This window comes from Nothoprocta perdicaria, unplaced genomic scaffold (assembly GCF_003342845.1).
Source record: "Nothoprocta perdicaria isolate Ctin4 unplaced genomic scaffold, notPer1 scaffold_84, whole genome shotgun sequence".
Classification (NCBI taxonomy): Eukaryota; Metazoa; Chordata; class Aves; order Tinamiformes; family Tinamidae; genus Nothoprocta; species Nothoprocta perdicaria.
Window position 1 is genome coordinate 3,133,376 of NW_020456132.1, and position 26,398 is coordinate 3,159,773.

Sequence of the window (26,398 nt, forward strand, 5' to 3'; positions counted from 1 at the left end):
ATGACCTCTCTGCTCTTTCCTTCAGGCATGATGGCTCCGGTGGCCCAGAAGCACTTCCTGGAAGGGCAGACGTACTCGGTGCCCCTGATCCAAGCCGACTTGCGGCGGGARGAGGCTGTGCAGCAGGTGGCAGATGCCCTGCAGTACCTGCAGAAGGTGTCGGCTGATATCTTCACCAGGTCGGCCGCTCGCGCCGGGCTGGGAAGCAGAGTGGGGCGACAAGGCTGCTGCGAATAGAAATAAGAACAACCAACCTCTTGTTAACAGCGGCTATTCGGTTGTGTTTAACTTGGACAACACAAGAATCCAGTGAACTTTTAATTCAGTGGCAGACTGTCATCAATCACAGTAGTGTTTCAGCCATAGTTACACACTTGAGTCTTACTTTTTTGTGTTTTAAGTGGGAAGACTTTATTTATGGTATCTTGAAGATGTGTCTTTTCAAGTCATGGTGCTTATAGAAGTTGAGTAGAAAATGGCTGTTTGTTTTGATGTCTGGGACTCACAGAATGGGTCGTTTTTAGGCTTTTAGTGTTTTGCACWTTTTTTGTAAATTGGGAGGCCTAAGTGCATGAGAATGCCTGTTCTTCTCACCATGGTCTATTCAAAGTAAACTGTTGAGGAATCCAGTCCAGTTTTGCCWTTTCTTTCATACACTTTTCCTTCATATTTGGTCCATAGGACTGCCTATATAGCAGGTCAGAGCAATTCTTGTGGCTGCCTAAAAATGGTAGTAGCCTATGGTGCCTAAAGGCACCTAAATGGTGCCTGTGTTCATCCCATGTCATATTTGATATCTCTGAAATGGCTTGTGCTATCACTGTAGGGAAAGAGGAGGTCAGCATTGGTTTTTTTGTCATAGACTAATAAGCAAAAGCACTTRCCTTGGTTTCAGTGGGCGTTGTGCCTGCCTAGGATGATTTGTTTCAGTGTGAACAGGGCATTTATTCCTGTTGGGTTTTTTTATTGGCAATTCAAGTTCTTCATTTTTTGATGGTGAGGCCATTAAGAGCCTGCTCTAGAAAAGAGTAGGCACTGAGGCTGAGCTCAGGTCATGGAGATAAAGTATTTTCATTGGAAGAGGTTTTAGCTGGAGTCACGGACAAGGCTCTGTGTRGGCTGGACTGCCTTCAATAGGAGGCCTCATTCCCTCCTACACTTCTCAGTCTAGGAATTCTTCTTGATCCAAGGCCAGCAGAAGGCTCTCTGGAGCTGCCAGAGACATGTGGAAGGCACCCATGAGACTGGCTGGCATTGCTGTCCCTATCCAACAGCCTCTTTGTGGGGCAAATAAAGGCGGGAGCCAAGCAGGAGTGTTGCTTTCTTTCTGTCTATTTTATTTCCCCTCTCTCCTCTTCGCTTGGTGCCTTGTAAAGCACTGCCCTGTAATTTCCCGGGAGAGGCAGGCCCGCTGTTTTGTATTCGAGTCATTCCTGAACGCTGATCACTGGCTGTGATGCTGTTCCCTCTCTCTTCAGTGCACTCATGACTTTTAATTACCAATTTTTCCAACAACAGGGGAAGCTTCTTTGGGTTCTTTGTTTGCTTTGCCTTTCCTCCGAGGTCTCGGCGCTCTGATATAATTAATAATGATTTAGTAATTATGCTGGCGGCTGATTAAAAGTTTCGTGACCTTGAYTGCTCCAGGCCAATCAAGGGGAGAAGCTCTCAAGGTGAGACTTTTGCCATGTAACGAAGAGTGACCTCCTTTCTTCCCTTTCCCCGAGATAAGGCAGCTCTCTAGCCCGTTTCCAGGAAGGAGCTGCCTTATCTGGGGAAGTGACTTCTCTGAGCCGTCACATGGTAGCTTGGAGCTGATGGAAAGGCAACTGGCTCCGTATGGCAGACTCGGCTGAGTGTGTCAAACTCACTGCTTTGGCATTACAAAGATGCAGATKTTTTTTGTAGGAAGAGTTGGATAGGTTTTGTGCTTTCAAGAGAGGCAGACCAGTTTGTAAGTGACTGAAGATAGAAAGATCTAGTTCTAGTTTGAGGTATCTGTCCTTGGGGAATGTAAGAATGGTCACTTATTTTTAGGAACAATAGGCAGAAGAGGTGAAATGAAGGGGTGAATGGTCTTGCAGATGTGAGGACTTGAAGCACAAGGAAGCTAGAGTGAGAAGTTTTGCCTGCAGATGTTGATTACTTCTGTAGAGACTTTTAACTATTTTTCAAGTAATGTGGATTTTTTTTTGAATGTAACACAGACTTAGTGGCTTTGTAGGAAGTTCTTCATTTGCTTTACCTCCCATACCTGTCTGGAAGCTAAATTTGAGGTGGAACCTGAGAGAGATTATTAAATTTTTGAGAAGACTTGAAGAAGTGAGGTATGGGGGACAGGGAATAGGACAGTGCCCCTGGAAGGCTGGTGGCAATGGGCAGTGGCAAGCATCCCATCCCTTCAGGAATGGATGGGTGGTAATGTGTRTTAGCAGCAGTGCGGATTTAACACTGTTTCTGCATGCTGCTAAAATCCCCAAGCTTAAAATCATTTGGGATCTGAACTCCAAGTCCARTTCAGCTGCCTTGGCAGCCCAGGGGAAGGGGGGTGCTCAGTTAAAGCTGTGACAGCTTAGAAGAAAAAAGAAAAGGAAATAGTACGAAARAAGTGACCGAATGATATTGTCATTAAAAAAAAAAATCTTTAAAAATGAAACAAACAGTGGAGAATTAGCAAGACAGGATTCTTGCTYGTCTCAGAAAGTGTTAAAATCTGTCCTTTGGATTTACAGAGATTAAATGCGGCTTTGGAAGTAGAATGGAAAGCTAAATTTGTTTCTGCAAGGGAGATGCTGCTTTTAGGCCTTTCGTTGAAATGTAGCAGTGGTGGCTTTAAGCCCTTGTTCCGAATCCATTAACAACTCTTCGGCCTCGCTTTCTGCTACGAGGGATGCGTTTATCTTTGAATCCCGTTCCCCAAAATGGGGATGATCAATCTGTTCTGCCTTCAGTGATTAAAAGGCAGRCTTGAACTTGATAAGAGACTCATAACCTTCTTTTTTGCTAGCAAGGCCTCCAGCATAGTTTCAAATAAGCAATTTAAATAAATGATTAAAGTACTTCGCCCGCAATATCCTCCTCCAAGCAGACTGAAAGTTGTCACACATAATAGGAAGTCTGCAAATACAGGTACATAGTAAGGAATAACTAAAAGACTCAATACTAATGTACCAAATGTTTATGAAAGCTGGAGATGACTTTGCATTAACTACAGAAAGTGTTTTGGGGGAGAAAAGAGCTCTTCATACTTGATTCTATCTCTGAAAGGAAAATCGTGGAGTATTGTGTCGAGGCTGCTGAAGTGCAGACAACACAGGTCTTAGCCATATCCTCAACCACTAAAAGTGAAATGAGTGATTTAGGTGCAGTCATGCCAAACTGCTGATGAATCAGTTTGCCCTAAATACAAAGAAGCCAAGCAAAATGCACAAGTTACAAAAGGGTTCTTTCACTCTTAGAAGGTCTAAAAACTTGTTAGAAAAAGGAGGCAGGCAACAATTTTGGACCTAATGGAGCTCTTGAAGACTTTCTCTACGCTTCCAAGGCCTTTCATGATTCTGAAAAGTGTAATGGAAACATGACAATTTCCAAGTACCATCTGTTTTTATCAATACAAAAGGCAAACTGTAAGGAGAGGGTCTGCGTAGCTTTGTTCCATATGTTTTTGTAAGTGACAGCATAATTGCTTGTTTATATCATGTCGTCTCCATCTCATGGTGGAGAAAACTCATTTTGAGTGGCAGTTACAAAGTTCCAAGGGATTTTTTTCCCCTACTTCTTAAATATGGAATAAGACAGACTCCCCAAGAAAAGCATGCAAGGGAATCAAAAGTAGGAAAAATGTAAGCTAAGTAGGATGTAATATAAGTAGGAAAGATGTAAGTAGGAAAGATGCAGCTAAGTACAGAAGAGCAATTCAGTGGCTGGAAAATTCCAGGTAGATGATGCAGTGAGGTCTGCGCTCGGGACCTGTGTTTGTTCCTTCATCCCTGGACAGCTCTTCTGTCTGTCTGTCTGTCTGTCTGTCTGTCTCTCTTCATTCTCCTGAGAAGTAAGATTTGCTATTGGAAGGATGAAAAGAGTGGTATGGACAGAGAACCGCAAGAGGCTTGGCTCCTTGATTCCTATTTCAAAAGTCAGAATTAGGGCTTGGCCTATGAGTTGTTTGGTTTATATTCTTTGTTGAGTCACCAGCAAGGGAAAATCCTGCCTTAGCTTCCAGAGGATTTGTTGTGGCRGTGTTGATCGTTTGTAACAAGAATGGTCCATCTACAACAGCATGAGTAGGATTTCCCTAAAGGATGTGTCAAAGAAGTAATAGTTGTAGCASACCTATTATTAAGTTTTTGATAGCACAGGAACTGCTTGTTGTGTCTCTTCTGTTTATGTAGCAAAACTATGCATCTTGAAGAAACATCACTGATCAAAAATCTATTTAGTCCAATCACACGTAGCTCATATTGGCTTTCTGACTTAATTTTATTTGCTTTTTGTTTGTAGCAAATTTTCCTATATCTGTAGACCTAAATTGACTTCCTACCATCTTGTTCTCCCTGTGGCATAGCAAAACTGTTTCAATTGTTTACTTTGATTTTGATATGAGAGGTGCTATCTGTAGTAGCTACTGTTGCTTACTGTTCAAAGGCCATTTTCCAAAATGGAGAAAGCCAGTTTCAAAACAATTTATGAAAATAAAACCACAACCAGGAGCAAAGAGAAATGGCAAATGTTAAATCCATGGTTGGAGGTAAGAAGCAGTCAAATTGATAAATGATGGGTTCTTTCACCAGAGATTAATTTAAAGCACAGTCAGTTTGAGGCCTGAATTGTGAGCGAGTTGAAGGATAGATCATTTTGTATACACCCAACTGCTATAAATTGGCTTAAACTTTCATGAGATTTCTCATAACAAGAAGTACAGAGGGATAATTGCCCTTGCTCCTCTTGATCTGAGATGCAGCAACCCAAGAGGACCTTTGCTATAGGCTGGATGCAACTTTCTGCCTTTTGAACTGATCCTGGAGTGAGCAGTAGACCGGAGTCCAAGTGCAGAGCAATCACAGTGAAATACCCTTCTTTGAAGCTGTGCCCAGTGGGGCCTGAGTGAGCTGATGAAAAGCCTTCCCAAGTCAGCTTTTCTGCAGAGCAAAAACACTGAAAACCTTTTGAGAAGGAAGGGGAATAACTTGGCAGGGGTTGGAAGTGCTGGTSATCTGTCATCCTTGTCACATGCCAGTAAGACCTGTTATGGTGCCTTTGATGGGACYATGTTTCTGCCTTTGCCTGCTTCTGTGTAGTTGACTTGGAAGCTAGAGCTGCATGGACATATCTGATCCTTTTTCTAGGATCATCTCTTAAGTCTTAAGAGTTTCTACCAATTTGGACAGATGCCATTAGTCACCTGTGTGTGTTGTTCCTAAATGCTGGGGGGATCTGAAATTCTGGGGGGTCTGTTTTGCTGGCGGTTGTAGTGCTCATCTCTCAGGTCAGGAGGATGGCAAGAACTTAAAAATATCCCAGGTCCAGCCCAGAAATGGGACTGACCTCTGTGGCACATCSGTGAATGACTGACGTAAAGAGCTGTCCCTGTTCCTCTGCTGACAGGAATACACAAGTTTTAAGGGTCCTTCCCTGCCATGGTCCCACTGTTCTTGTGCCTGGAAAAGCTGTGACGAATGGAGAGCTTTGGTACCCCTGCCCCCTGTGCTCCAGCTGTCCCTGCTCATACCTGTCCTGCAAGAGCTTTGGGCAGGACCAGCCYGAGCAGAGCTTGGAGCCTTGTGAAACCCTGCTCCTGTGCAGCCAGGCAACCCTTCCTCCCTTGTGCTATTCCTGAAATCTGGGGGCTGGAAGCATCTGAATCCAGCTCTGGTTGTGGGGAGATTAAATGGCTGAGATTGGTGCAGCACTGGGTTATTTCTATAAACTGCTGAGCTGGAGTTTGCTGTTAACAAAGGTTTGGAGAAGATACTGTTTCCCCTCCAGACATCCCCTCACCCATTCCCATCCCAAATAGCTCTCGCARTTACCTGCCTCTGATAATATCCAAGGTGAAGGCAGTTTGACAGCAAGTCCGTGTGTGCTTCCCAGCAAAATAAACTTGTTTTAGGCTGCAGGTTTGGCACTACTGTCCTAACTGTCCCAGCTCTCTCTGACCTTAGCACAGCTGCCATGTCATTCTTTCCGTACCAAAGGAAAGAGCCAAAGCGATGGCTCTGCCTTCTCAGCCAGCTTCCACTGCTGGCCTCCGATGCATGTGCTAGAGTCCCTTTCTCTTCCTGCGGATGAGCTTTGTCTGCTCAGTCAGCCCTGGAGGAAGAGATGCAAAGAAGTCACTTTGTTTTACAGGCATGACTTCCACCGGGGATCTAATGTGGAGAAAACTGTCTGGAAAATAATACTGCGTGGCTAGAAATGTGTATTGCTTACTGTGTAAATGGGAGTGCGCGTGAGGGGAGTTGGGGGAAGAAGCAGGAGCATCAAAGGTCTGGTCTTCACACTCGACTGGCAGATTAGGCCCTTTCTCTCTGTGGTTCTTCCTTTTGGCTAGATGTGATGCTGTCACTGGGCTGTTTCAGAGTGGGGTAGGCTCCAGTTTGGGTGTAAATGCCGCTGAGGGTTAGGAACAGAGTAGCAGTTTTGGGAGGGGAACAGATCCATTTGCGGATAATAACAGAGGAGGCCTCCCACCCCCATCTACATCTTCCAGAAGATCATTTTTTATTGAGGGAATCGAGCATGTTATGTGACCAGGGAGAAGAGGGTGGAGTTGAGGGTGACAGATTTAGACATCAAGTCTCTAAAGGAGAAAGCCCAGGTGGATAGTGTAGTGTCTTTAGAGCTCAATGCCATTCTTTAGTTATCCARAAATATTATTATTATCTTGAAATACACATTTAAAAATGCAAGTACCTGGTTTGATTTTTTACTTTCAGGRTTTTCATTTTACGTATGTCATAAAAGCTGACTAGGAAGTGTTAGCTGGGCCTAAGAGACATAACAGGACCTTTCTTGTGGAAGAGAGGATAAAGCTGTTGCGCTTCTGCGCATCCTGGGGCATCCTGAAGTTTACGGCCAGTTCCAGACCCAAATTTAGACTTTGCATGTGGGGTTTTTTTGACAGGGAAGGTTAAAAGCTATGTTGTCCAGCCCTGCAAAACTCCCACTTGGCTGCTTTCTAGGGCGTGGACAATTTAAAGAAAAAATAGAACCTGAAAATCTTACCTTTTGTTATGCTTCATGCTTACTGTGCTGGTTGGAGTGAGGCTTTGCTGCTGCTGGAAGGCATAGTTGCTCTGGGAGAACATTTCTTAACGTGGGGTGTCACAGGGAGAGAAGTGAGGCTTGTAGGGACTGGCCTGAATTCATGGTCTTGACGGGATGTGGAGGGGAAGCCTCAGCATGGGGTGGGCAACTGAAAACTGTTTTGTACAGGTGGGACGAGGTGATGCTGTGGAAGCAGTAGGGCTGTTCCCAGTGGCTATTTTAGAATATTTCCAGAGTCACTTCCTGAGGAAGGTGACTTCAAACGGGTAGTGAAGAACATGAATTTGTGTGTGTGTCTATAAATAATCTGTAGCCGATGTCTGGTTGCTGATGTGCCACAGCCTGTGTCATTGGAATGCCGGGGCAGCCGCTAGGCCCAGCAGGGAGGTGACTGCTTTCTGATGCGCTTCGAAGAGTCTGTGCCTGGGGCCCAATTTTTTGGGGTGGGAAATAACTTGAAATCCCTCAAGAAAGTAAGGAAGGGCTGTAATCACTTGGAAAAGGTGGTGGATGGGAAAAATGTCACAAAGAGTTACTCATTTGTTGAAGAAGCACTTATGTTCAAATTAGCCTGTTGATGGGTATATCATAGAAGGCGCCTTTTGAGATTTGAGTGAACGCAGTTGATCATAGGAAAATGAAGAGTAACGCGAAACAGCTCCTATTTCTGAAGAGGAAATACTTGTGAAATGAAAAGCTCCATCTGCATAAAATAAGAAAAGAAGTCTTTCCTTTAAGAGGAGGAAACTTTTTCTGAAAGAGAAGGCTCTGTTACTGGCAGAACTTCAAATTTAAAGTTCAGTTGAGAAAGGGAAAAGATGCGGTTATGGTGGAAGCCCCTTACCTTGCAAAAAGCTGAGAAAGAGTTCGTCTAATTTGTTTGAACTTGTTTTCTTTGTAGGAAAATTGGGGAAGGATCATCTGGAGAGGGGGAAAGCAGTGGAAGTCACAAGATAGTAAGAAGAATCATGAACAGAGGCACTGCATGGGCAAAACTGGCATTGACAAAAGTGGTTAAAAGAATAGTGGAGCAAATAGAGATAGTGGAGGAATAGTGGAGAGAAGTTTCGGGTTGTGAGATGTTATTGCAGCAGCAAATATGATGAGCTGAAGCACAGTGTTGGCAGCAAACTAAATAACCTGCATGCTCTGTGAGTCATCCTTTAAARGCTACATAGGTCCAAATACTTATCAAATATCTCATGTCAGGGCAAAATGAGGAAAGACTAGGAAAGGAGAGCCTTGCTAGACAGTGGTGGTTAGGTAGGAAGTAAGAGCTTTGAGAAGAGGTGAAATGTAGGCTTTCCTCCTCCTAGCTATGCTGTTTAAGCAGTGTGAGRCAGTGGTTTTATACAGACTAATTCCAGGTAACAGCTCACTCACACATRCTATTTGTGGCAGGGCTTGTCCTGGATCGGTGGAGATGCACAGACTCAGAGCAGCAGCATCCCACGAGCCTCACTGAGGTGGGAAGCCTCCATCCCAACGAGCAATTAGGAGCTCAGCTCCCGCTCTGTGTTCAGCTCTGCTTTAGTGTAACCTATGTGCTAAACTCTGGGAATGTTCAGTACATCAGCTGTTAACGTGCTTGCAAAAGTGCTTGCTGCTTACCTCAGTCAGGAAAACTGATTTAAAATCTTTCAGGAGGTATAAGGCAAAGCTGGGAATGAAAAGGCCCTTCCTGATCTTCTGCTACAAAGCCAGCCTGTCCTCTTGTGCTGCAGTGTTCAGTTGGTGTGGGCTGCTTGGGAARAAAGGGGACAGGGAGAAAGGCATTGCAAGTGTCCCGTCCTTCCCAACCGTCGTGTTGGGGCAGCAAGGCAGCTTTGGTAGAAGAGAGGCAYAAAGGTCCAAGGTAGCTGCCTAGGCCTGTCCGTGCTTGACCCCTTCATTTGCTCCCTGCAGTTACAGCCCAGAAGATACTGGCTGCTGGCTTGTGCTCTTCTGGCTCTTCCAGTCCTGCTTAGAGAAGGTGTAGGTTGGACATTAAAATTCTTAGTGCTGTGCCTTTTCTGACTCTTGCTGATGAGAATCATGGAGTTAGGTGTTGAAGAGGAAAATAATAACAGGAGTGTTGGTTGTGTAGGTCCAACTACACAACAAGCTGCCCAAATAAAGCCTGGGGAGGGGCTTCTTTGACACACAGTGATCCAGAAGAAGATGGATCATCAACTACGGGGTTGCTAGGTATTTCCCCACTGCTTAAATTTTCTGTCACTGTATGTGCAATATCCATTTTCTGTTCTTTGGGGACAAGGAGAAAAATTTGGGGCTGATGATGGGAAAGGAGCAAGAGAAACCTGAAGTTTTTATGCCCAGCTGMTTAAGGTTAAAGGTGCCACAGCACCTTCTTAAGCTGTTTGCTTGCATTTGGCCCACATTTGTGGTCTACAACCTCAAAGAGATTGGAAATAATTTGGTCATTTACATGTGACAGCCTTGCAGTATTCTGTCTGAACAGGAACAAATCTTTGGATAGTGACTTAATCAACAGGGTCTTTTTGTTGTTTTTGATGATGATGATGGTGGGTTTTTGTTTCGTTTTGGGGKTTTTTTTGCAAAGTTGCTCACTGAAGCACTACGTTTTGTAGTAATAAGTAGTTGTAAGAGCTTTGCAAGGATGAGTTAAGACTGCATAGATATGCAAACCACTAACTGTTACTTCAGCCATTTTCTGCCTAATGTCTCAAGACTATTTCCACAGCTGTTACTCTGGGAAACAGCTTCACAGTGATGTTCAGTATCCCAGCAGAAGACCTGGAAAGGCCAACTGTGAAATTCCAGCCATATTGGTAGGAAGACCGTGACCGTTAGCTGCAGGATCTAATCCTGCAGTTTGTTCACAAAGTCTTCCAAATTACTGTGCACTTCTAAATAAAGAAAAGCTGGTTGGCTTTTAGATCAGTTGGTGGTGGGAGGGAAAYATAAAAGTTAAAAAACATTGTTTGTCACCTTAAAATAGAAGCTGTTTTTCTGGGGAAGAGAACAGTGTTGCAGGGGATGTAGGGGAAGGAGTTGCAAGGATGGTTCAAACTTGTAATAAAGTCAATTCACAGTGGTGGGAACACCTTGTGAAATGAGAGATTCAAAATCAAAACAAACTTATTTTTGAGTGAGAACATGACCTTGGGAGGTGTTCCTCCTCCCCAAGGTGTTCATCACCTTGGGAGAGTGATGCCTACCAGACCACGCTGAGGATAACCTGACAACCGTGATCACCCTCTGCTCTGAAAAACATTTTGCCATTGCAGGAGTGGGGTGGAATATGCATAYTGAAACACCTGCAAATCAGCCTCAAGGAGCAATCAAAGTGTGATAAACATTATTTAGTATAATGCCCAAGCCCTTAATGGAGGAAGGAGTGTTGATTATGCCTTCTCACTTGGGATTTCTTGCCCTCAAGGAAGGTGTAAGATGACAGTTTCTGATTACATTTACTCAAACATGAAATAAGACTTTAAAAAAACTGCTTAAAAATGGAGGAGAGAGAAGAGCAGAAGGCAAACAAGTTGATTTGCGCTTGAGTGATTGAACTYGCTTGGCTTTTCGTTCAAGCTTGCGCTTTGTGCCTTTCAGGCTTAGGAGGTGAACTGGCTTTGTGAACTGGCTTTGAATGCGGCCCAGGGTTGTTGCAATCTGCACACGYCTCCTCAGCTTTCCTTTTTCACCTCCCCTCTTTATTCTCAGCTGCTGGCGGCCGCTGGGGCAGCTGCTGAGGTGTCGGTGGGTGGCGAGTGGTGGTCGGGCATCTGAGAACCCATCTCTGACCATGCCAGTCGCTGCCCGTGGCCTGCCACTGGGTAGTAACATCTCTAGGTGGTAAGGCTCTTGTGAAGCACACTCAAGTGTCTTATAAAATATTATCTTTTGTTAGCCAGCCAGAATACACTTAGTGTAGGCTAGCTGTATAGGCCTGTTTCTGCCCAGCGGACTTGTGTCTTGAGTTATGGGCACCAGGGTGATGCATTGGTCTTTCCCCCTGACTTCAGGAGCTTGAGGAGCTGTAAAAGTTCATGGCTTTTTTCAAGAGGATTTTCACAAAACTTAAAAGCTTTGTGCTTTTAAGCTTTTTGAGCTTTTCACTCTCTCTACAACCTAAAGTCAAGAGAGAGCAGCCACATGTGTGCGGGTCCAAGGAGAGAAGTCTGTAGGGAAGGGGTTCTGTAGCCTAGACTCTACAGGAGCCATGAACTCAGTCCCTTCTAATCCATATCTTCTGCAGTCGGGAAGGAAGTCAATAAAAGCACTTGTTAGAAAAAGGCAACTTGACTTTCAGGAGAGAGGAAAAAAAATTAAAAAGCAAAGATTTATAGGACAAACTTTGCACATGCACCTAGAACAGCTATGTGAGCATCTGCCTGGAATGTCTAACTGCTCGAGCCTAAGCTGGGAGGAGACCCAAAGCCTGACTTGATCTGTGTATACAGGCCTCTCAAAAGGAAAAAGTCATTTAATACTTGAGCTCCTTTATCCTCCTGTGCAACTGCATTTCTCATTCTGCCCTGTAACGTTCTTTCTCCTTGGCTGATCACTTACTTTTGTGCTTCAGATGTGAAATTGAAGTTCTTTGGAATACCAAAGAGGTCTGTTCCCCACTTTGGGTGCATGCCTTTCTTCTCCTCCTCCTTGGCATGGAGTTTATCTCTCTCTCGCTCCCAGCCTCTCCTCCTCAGCCTGTGCTCCCTGTCGCGTTGGAGAGATGGGCACATTCAGTGGAGACAGCGAAGTGCCATAACTCTCACTTGCTGGGATGTGGCCTCTAGCTGAACTGGGTCATTCTTTGAGCTGCTCTGCTCAGCCATGCTTTCGGCGTCCAGCAGCCTGCCTTCACACCTGCTCTGCTCCTAAATGTGTTTCTTGTCTGATCAAATATGGGTAATGGAAAATATCATGGGTGGGTTTTGGATGATGTGTTTTGCTGTGCTTGGAGACCCTCCTGTGAGGACAGTGCTGGCAGTTCACAGGCTGTATCTCGTGTCCTGAGTACCTAAAGTCTTGTCCCTGTGRGAGTGAGGCAGCAATCATAGTCCCCTGTGACCAGACACACATGCCACGTAGGGAGTCTTCCAGCTGTGAGGATTATCAGAGAAATTGCAAGGAGATAACAGGAGATGATCAGCGGCGTGGCTGCAGGTGGGGTGGAAGGGGCAGCRCTGGCAGGATGGCCGGTGAGGTGGGAGGAAACAGTCCTGAGAATCCTGGGGGTGCTGCAAGGACATCGCTCAAAGGGACAGGAGCTCAGGGCACGAAGGTGAGAGAGAGTTGGAGAAATGAGATCTGAGCAGAGGGACAGGCGGGGGAAAGGCCTTGGCTGCAAAAAGAGACCAGAGCAGCAGAGAATTTGAAAGCTTGAGTCAAAGCAGCTGAAAGATTGGCTTGAATATCTGCATAAATTTGGGAAAAAAAAAACCCAAAGTCTGTATGGATTTAAAGATAATCCACTCGATAGATTTAATCTCCTATATGTATTACTTGCCCCAAGAAAAGCACAGGGAGGGGGAGGCTGGCTTGGCCCTGGCCCCGGCTTTGGAGGCCGGTGGCTCTGCCTCGTGTGGCCGCTGCGCTGCGTCCCGAGCGTGCGCCGTCCCGGTCCCTGAACCTGCCTGAAGGAGCCCCTCGAGCAGGAAGGAGCACCCATGGCAAAACAGCCCCGTGATGACTGGGTGATGACTGGTAGGAGAGGCACGGGGTGGGTTCACGTGCTCACRGCGTTCCCGCTGTCAGAGCACAGGCCTCCAGAGGTAGGCTGCTGCTAACCCTTATCCCTCCTGCCTTTCCCTCAAGTGCCTGCCAGGTAAAACCAGTCTGTTAAAGGGAGGCTGAAGTCTGAATGCAGCCCYGAAAGTCCCTGAATTCCTTGGAAATAGGCCTCACCATCCCTTCATGTTTAGAAATACAGGAGTTGAAAGTCCCTTGAATATGAGGCCTTTTAAATAAATATATATTATATATATGTATATATTCCCCAGTGTCTGTATAGTACATTGTCTCTTCAAACTAACATAATTTGAACTGTGCATGCATAGGTCATTTGCTTTTAGGACTCTGTACMCATCATGGGAATTTGATGGATTAGTTGGATTGAGGGGGCTTAATCATTTTTTTGTAGTTACCTTGGTCAGCAACAAATAGATTAATTTTTAGGCCTGTGTGTATTTCTTCTGCGCTGTATGCCTGCATTTATGCCACTGCAGGTGAAGGGTTTTGGCAGATCTCCTAAGCTTGCTAGGATTAGACCTGATAAATCCTAGGGTAGGAAATCAAAGGAGAGAGTACAGGGTGCTGCAGGGAATAGTTGTAATGATTTGAAGCACCTGAGCTAGTTCTGGGCCAATTCCCCAGCCTGTGCTGGGAACAGCCTGGTTTGGGGTGAATGCAATCCCTGACTGGAGGAAAGGCAGGGAGGAAAGCATGGTCCAGATGGATGAAGCTACCTATGTCCTCCCTCCCTTCCCCTGCTCTGGATGTAGCATTACTGATACAGCTAGGGCAGCGAGTAAAGGCTTAATTACACAGTCACAGCCTTTTTCTTTTTAGAGGATGCTTTATTTTTAAGAGTGGCTGCAGCAAAGCTTTGGTGAGTGGGATGTGCCGCCCCRTGGCTCCGAGGCGTCTTGCTCTGCGTTCTCCTCTTGCCGTCCGTGCGTGTGGGGGACTCGAGTAACCAGCAGCAAGGGGCACTTTGCAGCAGCYAGCCCTGTGCCCAGGGGTGCCCAGGGGGCTGTGACCCTGCCCCTCTCCGCAGCCCGATGACCCTGGCTCTAGCAGGAGGGATGGGAAATGCAGAAGTGCTTTGAGGTGACAGCTAGCTGGGGCTCTTCGCTCCTTCAGAATCTGGGCAGCAGCAGGTTATGGGCATCCCTAAAGCAGAAATTATCTGTGAACCGGCTTTTGCCACACTCCTACGTATGAAAGTAGGCAATTTGGAACAGGCCTCATGCTACAAACGCACGGTGCTGGATCCTGGCAAGGCCGTGGCCGTCTCAGGAGGCTGAGACTTCCACCACGGACCAGCCCAGCCCCGAGTCTCCTGTGGGGGTTCACAGCGCTGCTCGTGGGGTTGCTCAGGGGTTGGGGCCCGGYGCTCCATCGTGGTAGCTCCTTTGCTCTTCCAGCTGAGTGTGGGAGAAGAGGGGGCACCACCCAAGGAAACGGTGGTGATAACATGGGATAGGAAAGGGAGCATTTCACCATTTCATTCCTCCCGCTCAAATGCTTGAGCCGGGCTGACTATCTGCTTAACTTTTCCTTCTGGGAGAGAAAGCTTCGTCATGGATTTGAGAATGAAAAGCAAAGCAGAAATAAAGAACTTTTTTTTTTTTTTTTTTCTCCTGCTCTTAAGGAAGTAAAAATAGACAGGGGCCCCCAGGAGCAGCGCTAAGAATAGTGTCAATCAATACGATGAAACATGAAGAAAAGAGATGATTTGTGGGGAGGGAAAACTTGCTGGGGGGAGCAGTTAGGGAAGACCTGCATCCTTTTGAAGTGTCTCTCACTTGAGCAGAACTAAGCGGTGGGTTCACACCGTGGCRCACACAATCCCTGCAGACAAGTGCTCGGAAACGGAAACTTAAATGATTCTGAGAGACCATCGAGTGTGTGTGGACCTGCCCTGCCAAGACAGCGGGAGGGTGTGGGAAGGGAATCATGAGCAGACTTGTACTTAGTGTACTTAGAGAAATGAAGAACATTGTGAGGCAGGATTGTGCAAAGTGTGATTTTGCTCATCTCCCACTCCAAAAAGAGTGAAGTAGAAACTTACTCTCCTGCTATATGCTTAAAAAGGGGCTCTCATGTTTCCAGAGAGAGGAAAGTGTGATTATAAACAAACAATAGCACTTCTGGCTGATCTAGAGCAAGAAATTGTATCCCTCTGAGGCAGCTCCAGGTGAATAGGCTGCTGGCCACTTTTTTCCTGGCTACWTACAATCAAAGAGGGCCCTTCAGTAGAGCCCCTTTTTTACTGTAGTAATGGAAGTGTTTTACCAAGTGAAAATACTTGAAAAGACAGGTTTGGTACAGCTTGAAAACAGGAAGCATGGATCACTGCTGGTGTCAGATTGATTGCTAGAAGGAATTATACAGATAGAATAAAGAAAATGGGGGCTCACTACTTCAAAGCCAAGAGGTACCTTTGAAATTTAAAGGTGATACTTGCAATTGATTTTTACATGCATTAGGAGATCCTCTGGACCTAATTCCTGTAAAATGTTATTAAGTGAGTACCAGCTCGTGCGATCGATCAAGTGTTCTGTGCTGTTTGTATTGAGAGGGGTGCAGATTCAGAACAACTGGGAGTCTTTGAGCTTGCAGCTAGGGAGCACCTACGAGTTACAGGAGGGGAAGAAAGGTCCTTCCCAAGCAGGCAGCTCTGTAGTTAACCAGATGTTGATGTCTGCACCTGGTGCCACCTTTTAACAGATGACTTCTAATAAAAATGTGTTGGCCGATGGTACTAGCAGGGCCTTCTTGTTAGTAGTATACACAATATATACAAGATATACTGCTTATAGCTCTCCAGCTTTCTCTGCCTTGGCGCAGACAGTGAGGGGAATGTTGTGCTGCCCGTCACAGGCTCAATGTGACCACGATGAGAGCATCTCAACCAGTGCTAATCTTACCCTGTGAAACGCTCCAGACCGCTGAGATTCACATCCTTCCCCTCAGGCCTGGGCCCTGGCTGTTGTGTAAAACCCTTTGGCTCTGGATTCTCCCGCTTACGCAAGGTGCTTCTCCGCAGGATCTCTCAGCGCGTGGAGGCCAGCCGGACACAGCTGCAGACCATCGGCGAGAGAGTCACACTTGCCCAGGCCAAGATCGAGAAGATAAAGGGCAGTAAGAAGGCCATTAAGGTAGTGACCACGGCTGACAGAGCCTCTGAAGACTGTGGCCTCCCTGATACCTCCTCTCCCTGCTTCTCTTGGGAACTCTGCAGAGCAGGCACTTGGCTTTCCCCCTTGCAACTGTTCACCTCTCTCTGCCTTGCCTTGCTGCTGAGAATGAGCCATGGCTGAGTCTTGGCCAACTGATGAGTTTTTAGAGCCATGAACTGCACATCTGCCAGACCTAAAAGGCCTGTATATTTTGCCCAAAATGCTTTTTGAGAAAAGAGAAGTCATGTGTTGTGCTAAGCCCAACACACTCTCATTTCAATCTCTTAACCTTCTGGCTATTTGCACGGAAGGTGCTGCTGGAGAGCCTTCCCTTCAGTGCATGTCACTTCTGTTGAACCATGTAAAATTCAGGGGGAAATCTTCCTTTCCCCTTTCCTGCTCCATTTATTATAGGCTCTATGCTTCTCTACTTGTCAGTGTAAGCATTTTTGCCTGTATTTCTCTAGTTTTACCTAGTATTTCTCTAAAGAGAAGTTATGGCATGGGAATTTTCAGAAGTGAGAGCCCATGCGTGGTCAGGTCCATGCAGATGACCCTTAGCAGCCTCTTAACTCCTAAGCAAGGCTGTCCRTTCCTGCTTGCAGGCTGTGTGCCTTGTTAGGCTCTTTGTACTTATGGAGTGTAGAATTGCTTAGTTGTTGAGATTTTTTTTGAATTCCTCCTTGTCTCCCTACAGGTGTTTTCCAGTGCCAAGTATCCYGCCCCCGAGCGCTTGCAGGAGTACAGCTCAATTTTTGCTGGCGCAGAGGACCCAGCTAAACAGAAGTGGCCAAAACACAAGATTCAGAGCAAACACCGAATGCTGGATGAGAAATCGCTGCAGGTAAGGAAGAGAACAGACTGTGAGATGATTAAAGAAAAAGTGGGAAGCTGTGAGTTTCTTGGATGAGGTAGACGAGGGCTTTAGGACACAGACCGAGAGCGGAGCGTGTCTTGCATTTTCAGTGTGACCTGCAGGGGAGTGTGAGAATRGGCTCTGAAGCTCACAGAGCTCCTGTGTTGACGCCTGTGTCAGCACAAGGCCTTGGTTATGGGGACTGGGGAGGCTGGGAGCCTGCTGGCTGCTGAGGGAAGGTCTCATTGTCCTAAACGTGGCAGTTTCCTGCAGGAGTGCTAGTGGCTGCTGCCGCCCCTCCTCRAGACTTTGCCTCTGCATAGCAAGGCAGCTGGGATCAGGCTGATACTTGTCTGAAAAAATAGCTTCTGAAGGCTCTGCTGCACACCAGTGACGAGAAGGAAAAATAAAAATACTTGTGCGGAGAAAAAGGAGGCACCGGAGTATTTTTCCTGTCCCAGAAAACAATTACGCTTGGGTAACTGCTTCCAAGCTCAGTTTTGTGACACGTGAGGATGTAGGAAGATCATTTTGCTTTTTTACATCCTGTTTCTGCTTCCCTGTCCTGTGCTTTCAGCTGTTGTRGGTTAGAAGCCCTTCAGGTAAGGCCTGAAGCTGTCACTATTCAGCACATTTGGGTCTTCTAGGTGAATCCTAGCATGTGAATGTAACTGGTGTTACTGAAGGAGAAGCTAAACTATTGAGTGCCCCTTTAGCCTATGGATTGAGTGACAGTCCTCTTAAGATCTGAAAAGTGGTGAGTTTTGCAAGAGATGCTGCCAAGGGACTCTCCGATTTGGGTCAGTGCTCCCTTACCAGCGTTGGAGGAAGGGGAGGAAGAGTCGTGTTCCAAAGATGCTGTGTGCATGCAGGGCCAGGTGTAGCAGATGGGCTCTTCGTGACACGCTCAGATGGACAGCTTCCCTACTTTCCACCCCTACAGAGACTTCCCGTCTCATCCTTGTATGCCTGGGCCCAAAAATAAAGCTGCCACTGAATAATTGATAGCACAGAACTTTCCTGAGTTTTTAATGGAGTTGAGGCCTCTCTGCAGTGMGGGAGTTATGAATATTTCAGCGGGGCCAGGAACGTGGGGTTGCAGGCCAGATGGCCAGCAGGCCGACCGCAGCGGAGCTTGTGCTTCTCGTGAGGCCTGGCAGTAGCCCCGGGGCTCGGCCGCGTGGGAGCCGCTGCTGCCCGGCTGGGGCAGAGCCCTTTCAGCCCTGCCCCTGGGCTGGGGCTCCAGCCCCTCGGAGAGCCCAGGGAAGCAGAGGTACCTGGGAACGGGCTGARGGAGGTGAGGGCCTGTGCAGGCCTTGGGCAGCGGATCAGCTGGTGAGAAGTAGAGCCCAAAACAGCAGAAGATGTCCACGTTCAGCTGCTCAGCTGTCCCTGCAGGCTCTGCCCACTCGGCTCTGCTGAGCCCGTCCTGCCTATCTCTAATGCCACCTCTTTGACATCCCCTGCCTCTGTCTGCCACTGTCCAGTCTTGCCCCTTGCAAGCAGAGCTGCCTTCGCCGTCCATCCCGTGGGGCCTGCAGAATTTCTCCCTCTCCTGCCATGACTGCTCCCTGCCTTCTCCCTGGGGACTGGAGAGCTCTCATGGGTCTCCGGCCTTGTTGGCTTCTCCTTCCTCACCATCATCACAGAGTGGTCTTGTTGCTCCTGCCTCCCTTGAATGCGGCTCTTCTGTGGGAGCGCGGCTGGAGTGGTGCCACTGGGCAGCGAGCGGAGAGAAATCTCATGTTTGCATTTAAGCTCTCCTCAGTTATTCAGGGCTTTCAACAGAGGCTGTCAGTCTGTTTCCACCTCCAACAAGGACCTCTTTGCTGGCTGCAGTCACAGCGGCCTGTGCTGGCAACTGAGGGTTCTGCTCTGAACTGCAGGTCGGTGGTGAGTGACAGGACAAGGGGGAATGGGTGTAAGTTGCAACACAGGCAGTTCCATCTGCACATGAGGAAGAACTTCTTCACTGTGAGGGTGACAGAGTCCTAGCATAGGATGTCCAGGGAGGTTGTGGAGTCTCCTTCTCTGGAGGTCTTCCAAACCCGCCTGGATGCCRCCCTGTGCYCYGTGCTCTGCGTGTCCCTGCTGGAGCAGGGAGGTTGGGCTAGATGATCTSTAGAGGTCCCTTCCCACCTCAACCAGTCTGTGATTCTGTAGCCTGTAGCTTTTGGTAGTCTGTAGCTTTGCTGGGCTTTTCACGTGCTGGGGGAGCTGTTCTTGAGGGCTGTAGCTGTCTCTGTGGCAGCTGGAAGAGGTGGGAGGTTTCAATGGGATATGGAGACATGGTCCCCTATCTCTGGAGTTTGGAAAAGGTCCAAGCAAAACTTACAGTCCATCAAATCTGGATAGTTGCTGAAATATTAACGCATCCTTTTGAATTCTGCCTCTTTCAGAGTTCATGATGGGTCTGGGGAAGCTGAACCAGCTTTSTGGTACTTCCAGCTTTGGAGGTTGGACTAGATGATCTCTAGAGGTCCCTTCCAACCTTAAGGATTCTGTGATTCTAATCCTCAAGTGTCTGTCTCGTCTCAGCACTCTGTTAGCATGAGAGGGAACAGGGTTACAGATATGTCACCCAAACCCAAACAAGAGTGAAAGTTTACATTTAAGAACCAAGATGACTTAAATAAGAGACRAAGATTAAATATCTATATCTCTCTCTMTATATATGTGTGTGTGTGCCTGTACATGCAGCACATGTAAGAATGTGATCCTGCCGATTGCTGAAGCAATCCAAAAACCAACTCTGCGAGGTGTTGAGCCCTCGGCAGCCCCCACAGCACCAGAATATTGCAGGTGCTGAACCCTTGGCTTGGGGTGTGTGGTGTTGCTAGTAGAAAGCACATTTCTAACTGACCTGTTAACTCGGGGCACTCTCGTTCCTGTGATATTGATGGTACGCAGCTATTCTGATTTTCAAAACAAGCAGATGTTTGAGTAAGACTAGTACTTTGGTAGCATTTATGTGAAAAAGATGCTATTGAACCTCGTGTACAGAGTAATACTTAGTGCTTTTGTAGCTGCTTTAAATTAGTCTTATAAGTAAAGGTAAGTGACGCTGGTGTCTCACTCCCCGCTTCGTGGCATGCAGCCCTCCGGTACTAATTGAAATCTGCAAGGAGAGAATTAGGAAAAAAAAATACGGCTCTAGGGCTAAGTGTGTGTGAACAATTCTAGCAGAAGTGTCAGTACTCCCTCATGCTTAAAAATTAAACATTAGGAAATGAATATTAATGATCAAAAGAATCAGTATTTCTGAATCTTTGCCACTAAAGTCTCCAAATAACAATCTGTGTATTTTGGGCTACTTGCTGCTGCCGCTGCAGAAATTCAAGATGTTAATTTGAGTGTATTTTTCACAAGTTAGAGCTCATTACTAAAACAAAAATCAAAACCTCCCCGGTCTTTTCTTACAGCGCTTGATGAGCTCAGAGCMCCATACAGACGCTTAGTGGATTAACTGAGCTGTGACTAAGCCATTTCCCAGGATCTCTGGTTACCAAATACAAGCTGGAAATGTCACTCAGCAGAAACTGCTGGTGTTGCTGAGCCCCGCTGTTAAACTGAACCAGCAGCACTGTCTCTGTTCCATTCCTGGCGCTGGTATGGGGAGAGTGGAGATGCTGGAAGTACAGAGGCAGTAGGGAGTGTGGACAGTGTTTGCAATGGCCCATTCGGTCATCACCTGGTGGTGGAAGGAAAGTGTAAAAGTGGACAGATTGTCTCAGGGGGTGCTTTGCATCTTGCGGTCTGAGGATTTACCACCTTGGAGCTGCAAGGCTGCTGCTTACCCCAGTTTCTCGGAGAAGGAAGCACAGAGGAACTGGGAAAGGCTGAGGAATGGAGCAGGAAGGGATCTGGGATGACCCCCCTGGAGTCTGTGGTTTCTTAGGTTCTGAAGATCAGTCTGTCAGTCTGTTCAGGAGCTAAATCTTCTTCCTCTGGTGTGGTGCGCAGAGCAAGATTTGCTGTGGGCACAGAGCAGCATCTCCYCTCCATCTGGCAGCAGGTGCTGCTGTGCTGGCCAGATACTCTGATCCGGGGTGACAATTCCTGTGCTCTGTAAAAGTCAAGCAGTTCAGATGTAATAAGTCCTTTTCTAAAGGGAGTTCTATATATTATGCATGAAGTTTTAGAACTGAGAGAGAGGAGATTTCAGTTCATTAGAGCTGAAAACTCCTGCAAACCCCTCGGGCTTTGCAGAGCCATCTGGCACACGTTCTGTCCTGCACGTTCCTGTCTGCCCGATCCTTTGTGGAGAGCAGCTCTCTTCTGGCCTAACTGCTTTTTCCTTCACCCTTCCTGCATACCCCGCAGGTGGGATCACCTCTCTAAAATATCAGCTGAAGGCAGCAGAAGGGGGGCAGTGTAGGTGTTTGGGGGAGTCTTGGATGCCTGTAGATGCTCTAGAATATCCCACGTGGAGACACTGTGGCAAACAGCTTTGCGGACGGTGATGCCCATTCTCCAGCTCTAGRGCCTCCTTGCTTGCTTCGCTCTGGTGGGTCCTCGCCATGGAAGCAGCTGTTGAGGATGTCCATCTGACAGCACGTGCCATGAGCACAAAGCATGGGGATTTGGCATGCCTCTGGGACTGAGATGCTTTCTGTGTGCCCTCTGCTCAGAGCGGGAGCAGGAGCATTCCCAGACCATGCAGTGGATCCAGCAGTGYGGGCTGTGGTGGCTGGGGAGGGCTATTGCCCTGCCTCGTTGATCTCTTAGTGCTTGTGAACTCTCTTCCTGCAGGAGAAGCTCAAGTACTTCCCTGTGTGCGTAAGCACCAAAATTCACCAGGAGGATGATGCGGAAGAAGGTCTTGGCAGCCTCCCCAGGAACATCAGCTCCCTCAGCTCCCTGCTGCTCTTCAACACCACGGAGAACCTGTGAGAGACGGAGCGGTGCCCCGCTGCTCACCCACCCCTGCACGGTTCAGAGGAGCTCTGCCCTCCCTAGGGACAGCAGTAGCTGCCTGCCTGCCTGCCTGCCCGGGAACCTTGCAGACCAGGCTCCCAGCAAGACAGGGTTGGGTACCTCTCCTCTGGCTTCTGGCTAGCAACCCTTCCCTTCTTTTCCCTTCCATCACTGAGGTGGAAGGAGGGTTTTTTTGTCTGTATCTGTTCTCCACTCACCTGCTTCTCATAGGGAGTTACCRCCTCCTCATAGGTGGTAACTCCCAGGGGCACTTTAATGTCCCCTGCAGATCCCCTTCCTGTTGGGCTTTGCTTCACGATTCTTCCTGCCTATGCTGAAGAGCTGCTTTATGTTCATCCCCCTTGAGCTTTTACCTACTGAACCTCCTCTTCCTTCCCTTCCTCAGTTTTCTCCTCTCACCCCGTTTTTGCTGCTGTCCCTTCAGCATCACGTCACCAGGARCGACTGGTGCAGGCTGCTGCACGGGCTTGTGCCAGGCTGAGGAGAAAGGGAATAGAGCTGKGGAGCGAAGGCTGCACAGCTGGGCTGCAGTGTGGAGGGGAGATGGGGAGCTCCTAGCTACTGAGAGGAGAGTCAGAGTGAGGTCAGGATGTGCAAAGTGTAAGGGACAGCCCTGTGCCACCTCCATGGGTGAGCCAGTCACCTCCAGGCTCGCCCTGGCTGTGCTTACCCTGGCCTTGCCTCTGGACATGGCATCGCTTCCTCTGCACCCCAGGTACAAGAAGTATGTGTTCCTGGATCCTCTGGCTGGAGCAGTGACCAAGACCCATGTGGCTCTGGAAACGGAGACAGAAGAGAAGCTCTTTGATGCTCCTCTCTCCATCACTGAGAGGGGACAGCTGGACCGGCAGGTGAGATGTAGCTGTGGGGAAGGGGGAGAAGGATTGCGCTCAGCCCTGAGGGGAGAGGAGGGCTTCTGTGGGGCAGGTAGGGAAGAGAGCGGGCAGGGCAATTGCCTATCGTAGGGCTTGCCCAAGGAATCATGCCCCAGTTTCTGTGCTTCTAGTCCTGGTCTGGGAGAGAGTGGGGCTTCCTTGCAGGAACCAGGTCTTGGCTGCACCTCACTGCTCCTGCAGCCTTTGCCTTGCCTGTTCTGCAGGGGCAAGCTCGGGGCCTAGGGAGCTGGCCCAGGGCAAGAGCACAGGCCTGCAGGACCAGCTGAGGAGCCGGCCCTGCACCAATGCACATGAGCCCAGCTCTTGACTGCAACCCGGGCTGTTCTTTGCAGCACTCTGCTTGCTGCAAGGAACAGCAAGTGCCTAAGTGCCACCTTGTCTTTTTACTTGGCATCTCCTTTAGGTAGCTGAAAACTACTTCTACGTGCCAGATTTGGGCCAGGTGCCCGAGATTGATGTGCCATCCTACCTGCCAGACCTGCCRGGCATAGCTGCAGACCTCATGTACAGCGCTGACCTGGGGCCGGGCATCGCGCCGTCCGCCCCGGGCAGCGCTATTCCGGAGCTGCCCACCTTCCACACGGAGTCAGYGGAGCCTTTGCAGCCAGGTACCTCCAATCCCCCTTCCCAGGGCTCAGGGAAGAGCAGAAAGCCCTGCCCGCTGCGAGAGCTGCCGCCCAGGAGGGCAGCGCTCTGCACGTTTGGAGTGCTGAGGACTCTTCCCTGCTGCCTTGGAGCTGGAGCTCCCAGCACAGCATCCTCTGGGACTCATCATATGTGACTTCTTTCCTCTTTCAGACCTTCAGGATGCTGGGCTATTGCCCCCTCCACCACCACCACCGCCACCGCCACCACCCCCGGTGGCACCCACGGCTGCGCCGCCCCCGCCGCCCCTGCCCCAGCCCACGGAGCCCTCCGGGGCAGCCTGGCCAGCGCGGGAGGAGAGCGGCGAGACGGTGCCCGCAGGTGAGGGCTGCGCCTCGCGGCCTCGCTGCCACAGTCCATTCCCATGCCCAGCACCCGCCCGCCGCTCCGTGCCCTGGGCCAGCAGAGGTGGGGAGGGCCGTGCTCAGAAAGCTGCCCCTTCCTGCTGGGAGCTGCAGGCCTTGGGTCCCTCGGTGGCAGGGCCGCTGTCACTGAGGCGGGCAGGGTGCTGGAGCAGCCTTTTGCGTGGGGGTTTGGCTGGTGCCAGAGCCTGCGTGCAGCCCAGGGCTGATGTCTGCCCTTCCTGTCGCTGCAGCTGTGGTGCAGGGAGCCCCAAAGGAGGTGGTGAACCCCTCGAGCGGGCGCGCCAGCCTCCTGGAGTCCATCCGCCAGGCCGGGGGCATCGGCAAGGCCAACCTGCGCAGCGTCAAGGAGAGGAAGCTGGAGAAGAAGAAGCAGAAGGAACAAGAACAAGGTACCAAGGCTCTTTGTACAGCCTGTTTGCGGAGGTCTGGCAGAAGGACAAGCCAAGAGCAAAGGGTTTTCCAGAGGGAACCCGTCCTGTCTCYGGGCGTGGTTAGATGGTTCATATGTGCAGTGTGGAGACAGGCGCTGAAAGGAGAGCTTGAGGGGAAGCTTTGGTCTAAGAGGGCCTCACTGCTGAGCTGGTTTGCTACACTGGTTTAGGTAGCTCCTTGGCGTTATTGACCTAGCTGGTTTGGCAGGAACCTTTCCTGCTTGTGGACAGGTCTGATGCTTGGTTTTCCCTAGAGGGGTGCAGTTTCCCTATCGTGCCTGCTGTTTCCYAAAGCAAAACAGCTGTAGTGAAAGGAGAGGTTAGCACTCCGATGAAAACTGGAGGGTGCCATTGCTTCTTCACCCTGAAATCAGTACAGAACACGTTCCCCTTAGTGCTGGGGTCAAGCTGCCTCTCTTCTGCTCTGATTCATGGTATTTTGCTTTGTTTCAGTGAGAGCTACGGGACAAGGTGGAGACTTGATGTCAGACCTCTTTAACAAGCTGGTGCTGAGGCGCAAAGGTACTGCTTGGTGGAGTCGGCTGCTCCTCCCCTCTAGCATCCCTTGCCAGCTTCACCTGGATATCAGCTGCTGCCCTACTTTAGGAACAGAGATTTCCCCAGCCTCATGTGCCACATRGTGCCTGGGAGCCTTCCCAGGGACATCCAGGGTTTCCAAGTCAAACCCAGCTGGAGATACTAGAGTGCTGGAGATACTAGGGGCTGTGAAAACTGCTATTGAGCGAGCTCTGCAGGTGGGGCAGGGACAGTAGCATCCTGCTGGGGGATGGCTCCCTTGTTCATCAAGGCTCCTGCATCACTGTGAGGCCCTTGGCAGCTCCCTGGTGCCTCTGGGCTTAGTGCTGCTCCCTCGGGCCCTGCTGTGGGGCGGGAGGCTCGTCCAGGTGAGGTTAAGCTCAGCGAGCTCTTGGGCAGCGCTGGGAAGCAATTTAAGCTTGTTCTCAGCTCAGTGTCCAGCGCCCTGGGTGCTGAAGTAGCATTTGGTTGAGGGAAAACCCCATGAGTCTTGCTGACCTATTTTGTTCTGCAGTGCCCAATTGTCACTCACTCCTGCTTTGCTTTCYCCTCCTAGGTATTTCAGGGAAAGGGCCAGGAGCCTCAGGAAATCCCGATGCTCCTGGAAGTCCTGCTGGTGCCTTTGCTCGTATGTCAGACTCCATACCACCCCTTCCACCCCCGCAGCAGCCCCCAGGTGAGGAAGATGAGGATGACTGGGAGTCATAGATGTAGCAGTTGTGCATAATCTCTCAGCGTGAGTCCTGTGACTCTTGAACTAAGCACCTCTGAGACAGACCAGCCCCTGGAAATACTGGAAATATCCCCCGAAGGGTGGGCATGGGCCTGGCAGACAGACCCTGTCGTTTCCTCTTAAAGCTGAGTGGCAGCAGCAGGAGCGAACGGCTGCTCCACATAGTTAGCAAGCAGTGTTACTTCTGCTCTGGTTGCTCTTCCTCACCCCCAGCACTACGTTCAGCTCGTGCTGCTGCTGCTGCTCGCAGGGGCTCAGTAAATCTTGCCTTAGCTGCAGGGCAGCRAGGTGGCTTGTGCTCAGAGGATCAGAACGAGCAGCTCTCCTGATTTAAGGGGCCCTCAGTCTTTCCTAACATGATTGGTGATGACTGCAAGAGCAGCTCTTGCAGGCAAACAGCCTCAGCCTCATCTGTCTCCATGCTGTTTGCTTGCTGAAGCTCGTGGTTGCTTGGGTATTGCTGTGTGTGAATTGCTGAAAAGGAGCAGGACATGAAGACTCTGTGTGTGTGTGTGTGTGTGTGTGTGTGTGTGTGTGTGTGTGTGTGTGTGTGTGTGTGTGTGTGTGTGTGTGGCCCTCTTCCCCTTCGGGGGCTCGTGCCTCTCCCCTTAATTGTCTTTGTACTTGGCTTGTGGCAATTCTTCAGTTGGTTTCTGGAAAAAATGCAATAAAACTCAAGAAAGCAGGATCCTAGAGCCTTCTTCCTGGGAGGAGAACGGTTTTCAATTACGTGCGGCTTAAGGGAGGGTCCAGCTGCCCCTTCCCCTCTCAGGCTGGGGCCAGCCTGCCACCAGCTCCTGTGCCCGAGCACCTGAAGCCAGGGGCTGTTTCCAGCAGGCATCACTCACTCCAGCTGCT

At 49.0% G+C, this 26,398-nt stretch overlaps 1 protein-coding gene across 1 annotated transcript; it reads left to right on the forward strand.

The window, feature by feature from the left end:
- On the forward strand, positions 1-25,965 carry WASHC1 (WASH complex subunit 1). The gene is made up of 10 exons (XM_026052187.1): positions 1-179; positions 16,007-16,118; positions 16,837-16,983; positions 21,748-21,884; positions 22,649-22,784; positions 23,233-23,437; positions 23,628-23,795; positions 24,070-24,228; positions 24,724-24,792; positions 25,364-25,965. The coding sequence occupies exons 1-10, from the start codon at positions 1-3 to the stop codon at positions 25,513-25,515; spliced, it is 1,464 nt and encodes a 487-aa protein (XP_025907972.1). The 3' UTR covers positions 25,516-25,965.
- The last annotated feature ends 433 nt before the right edge of the window (positions 25,966-26,398 follow it).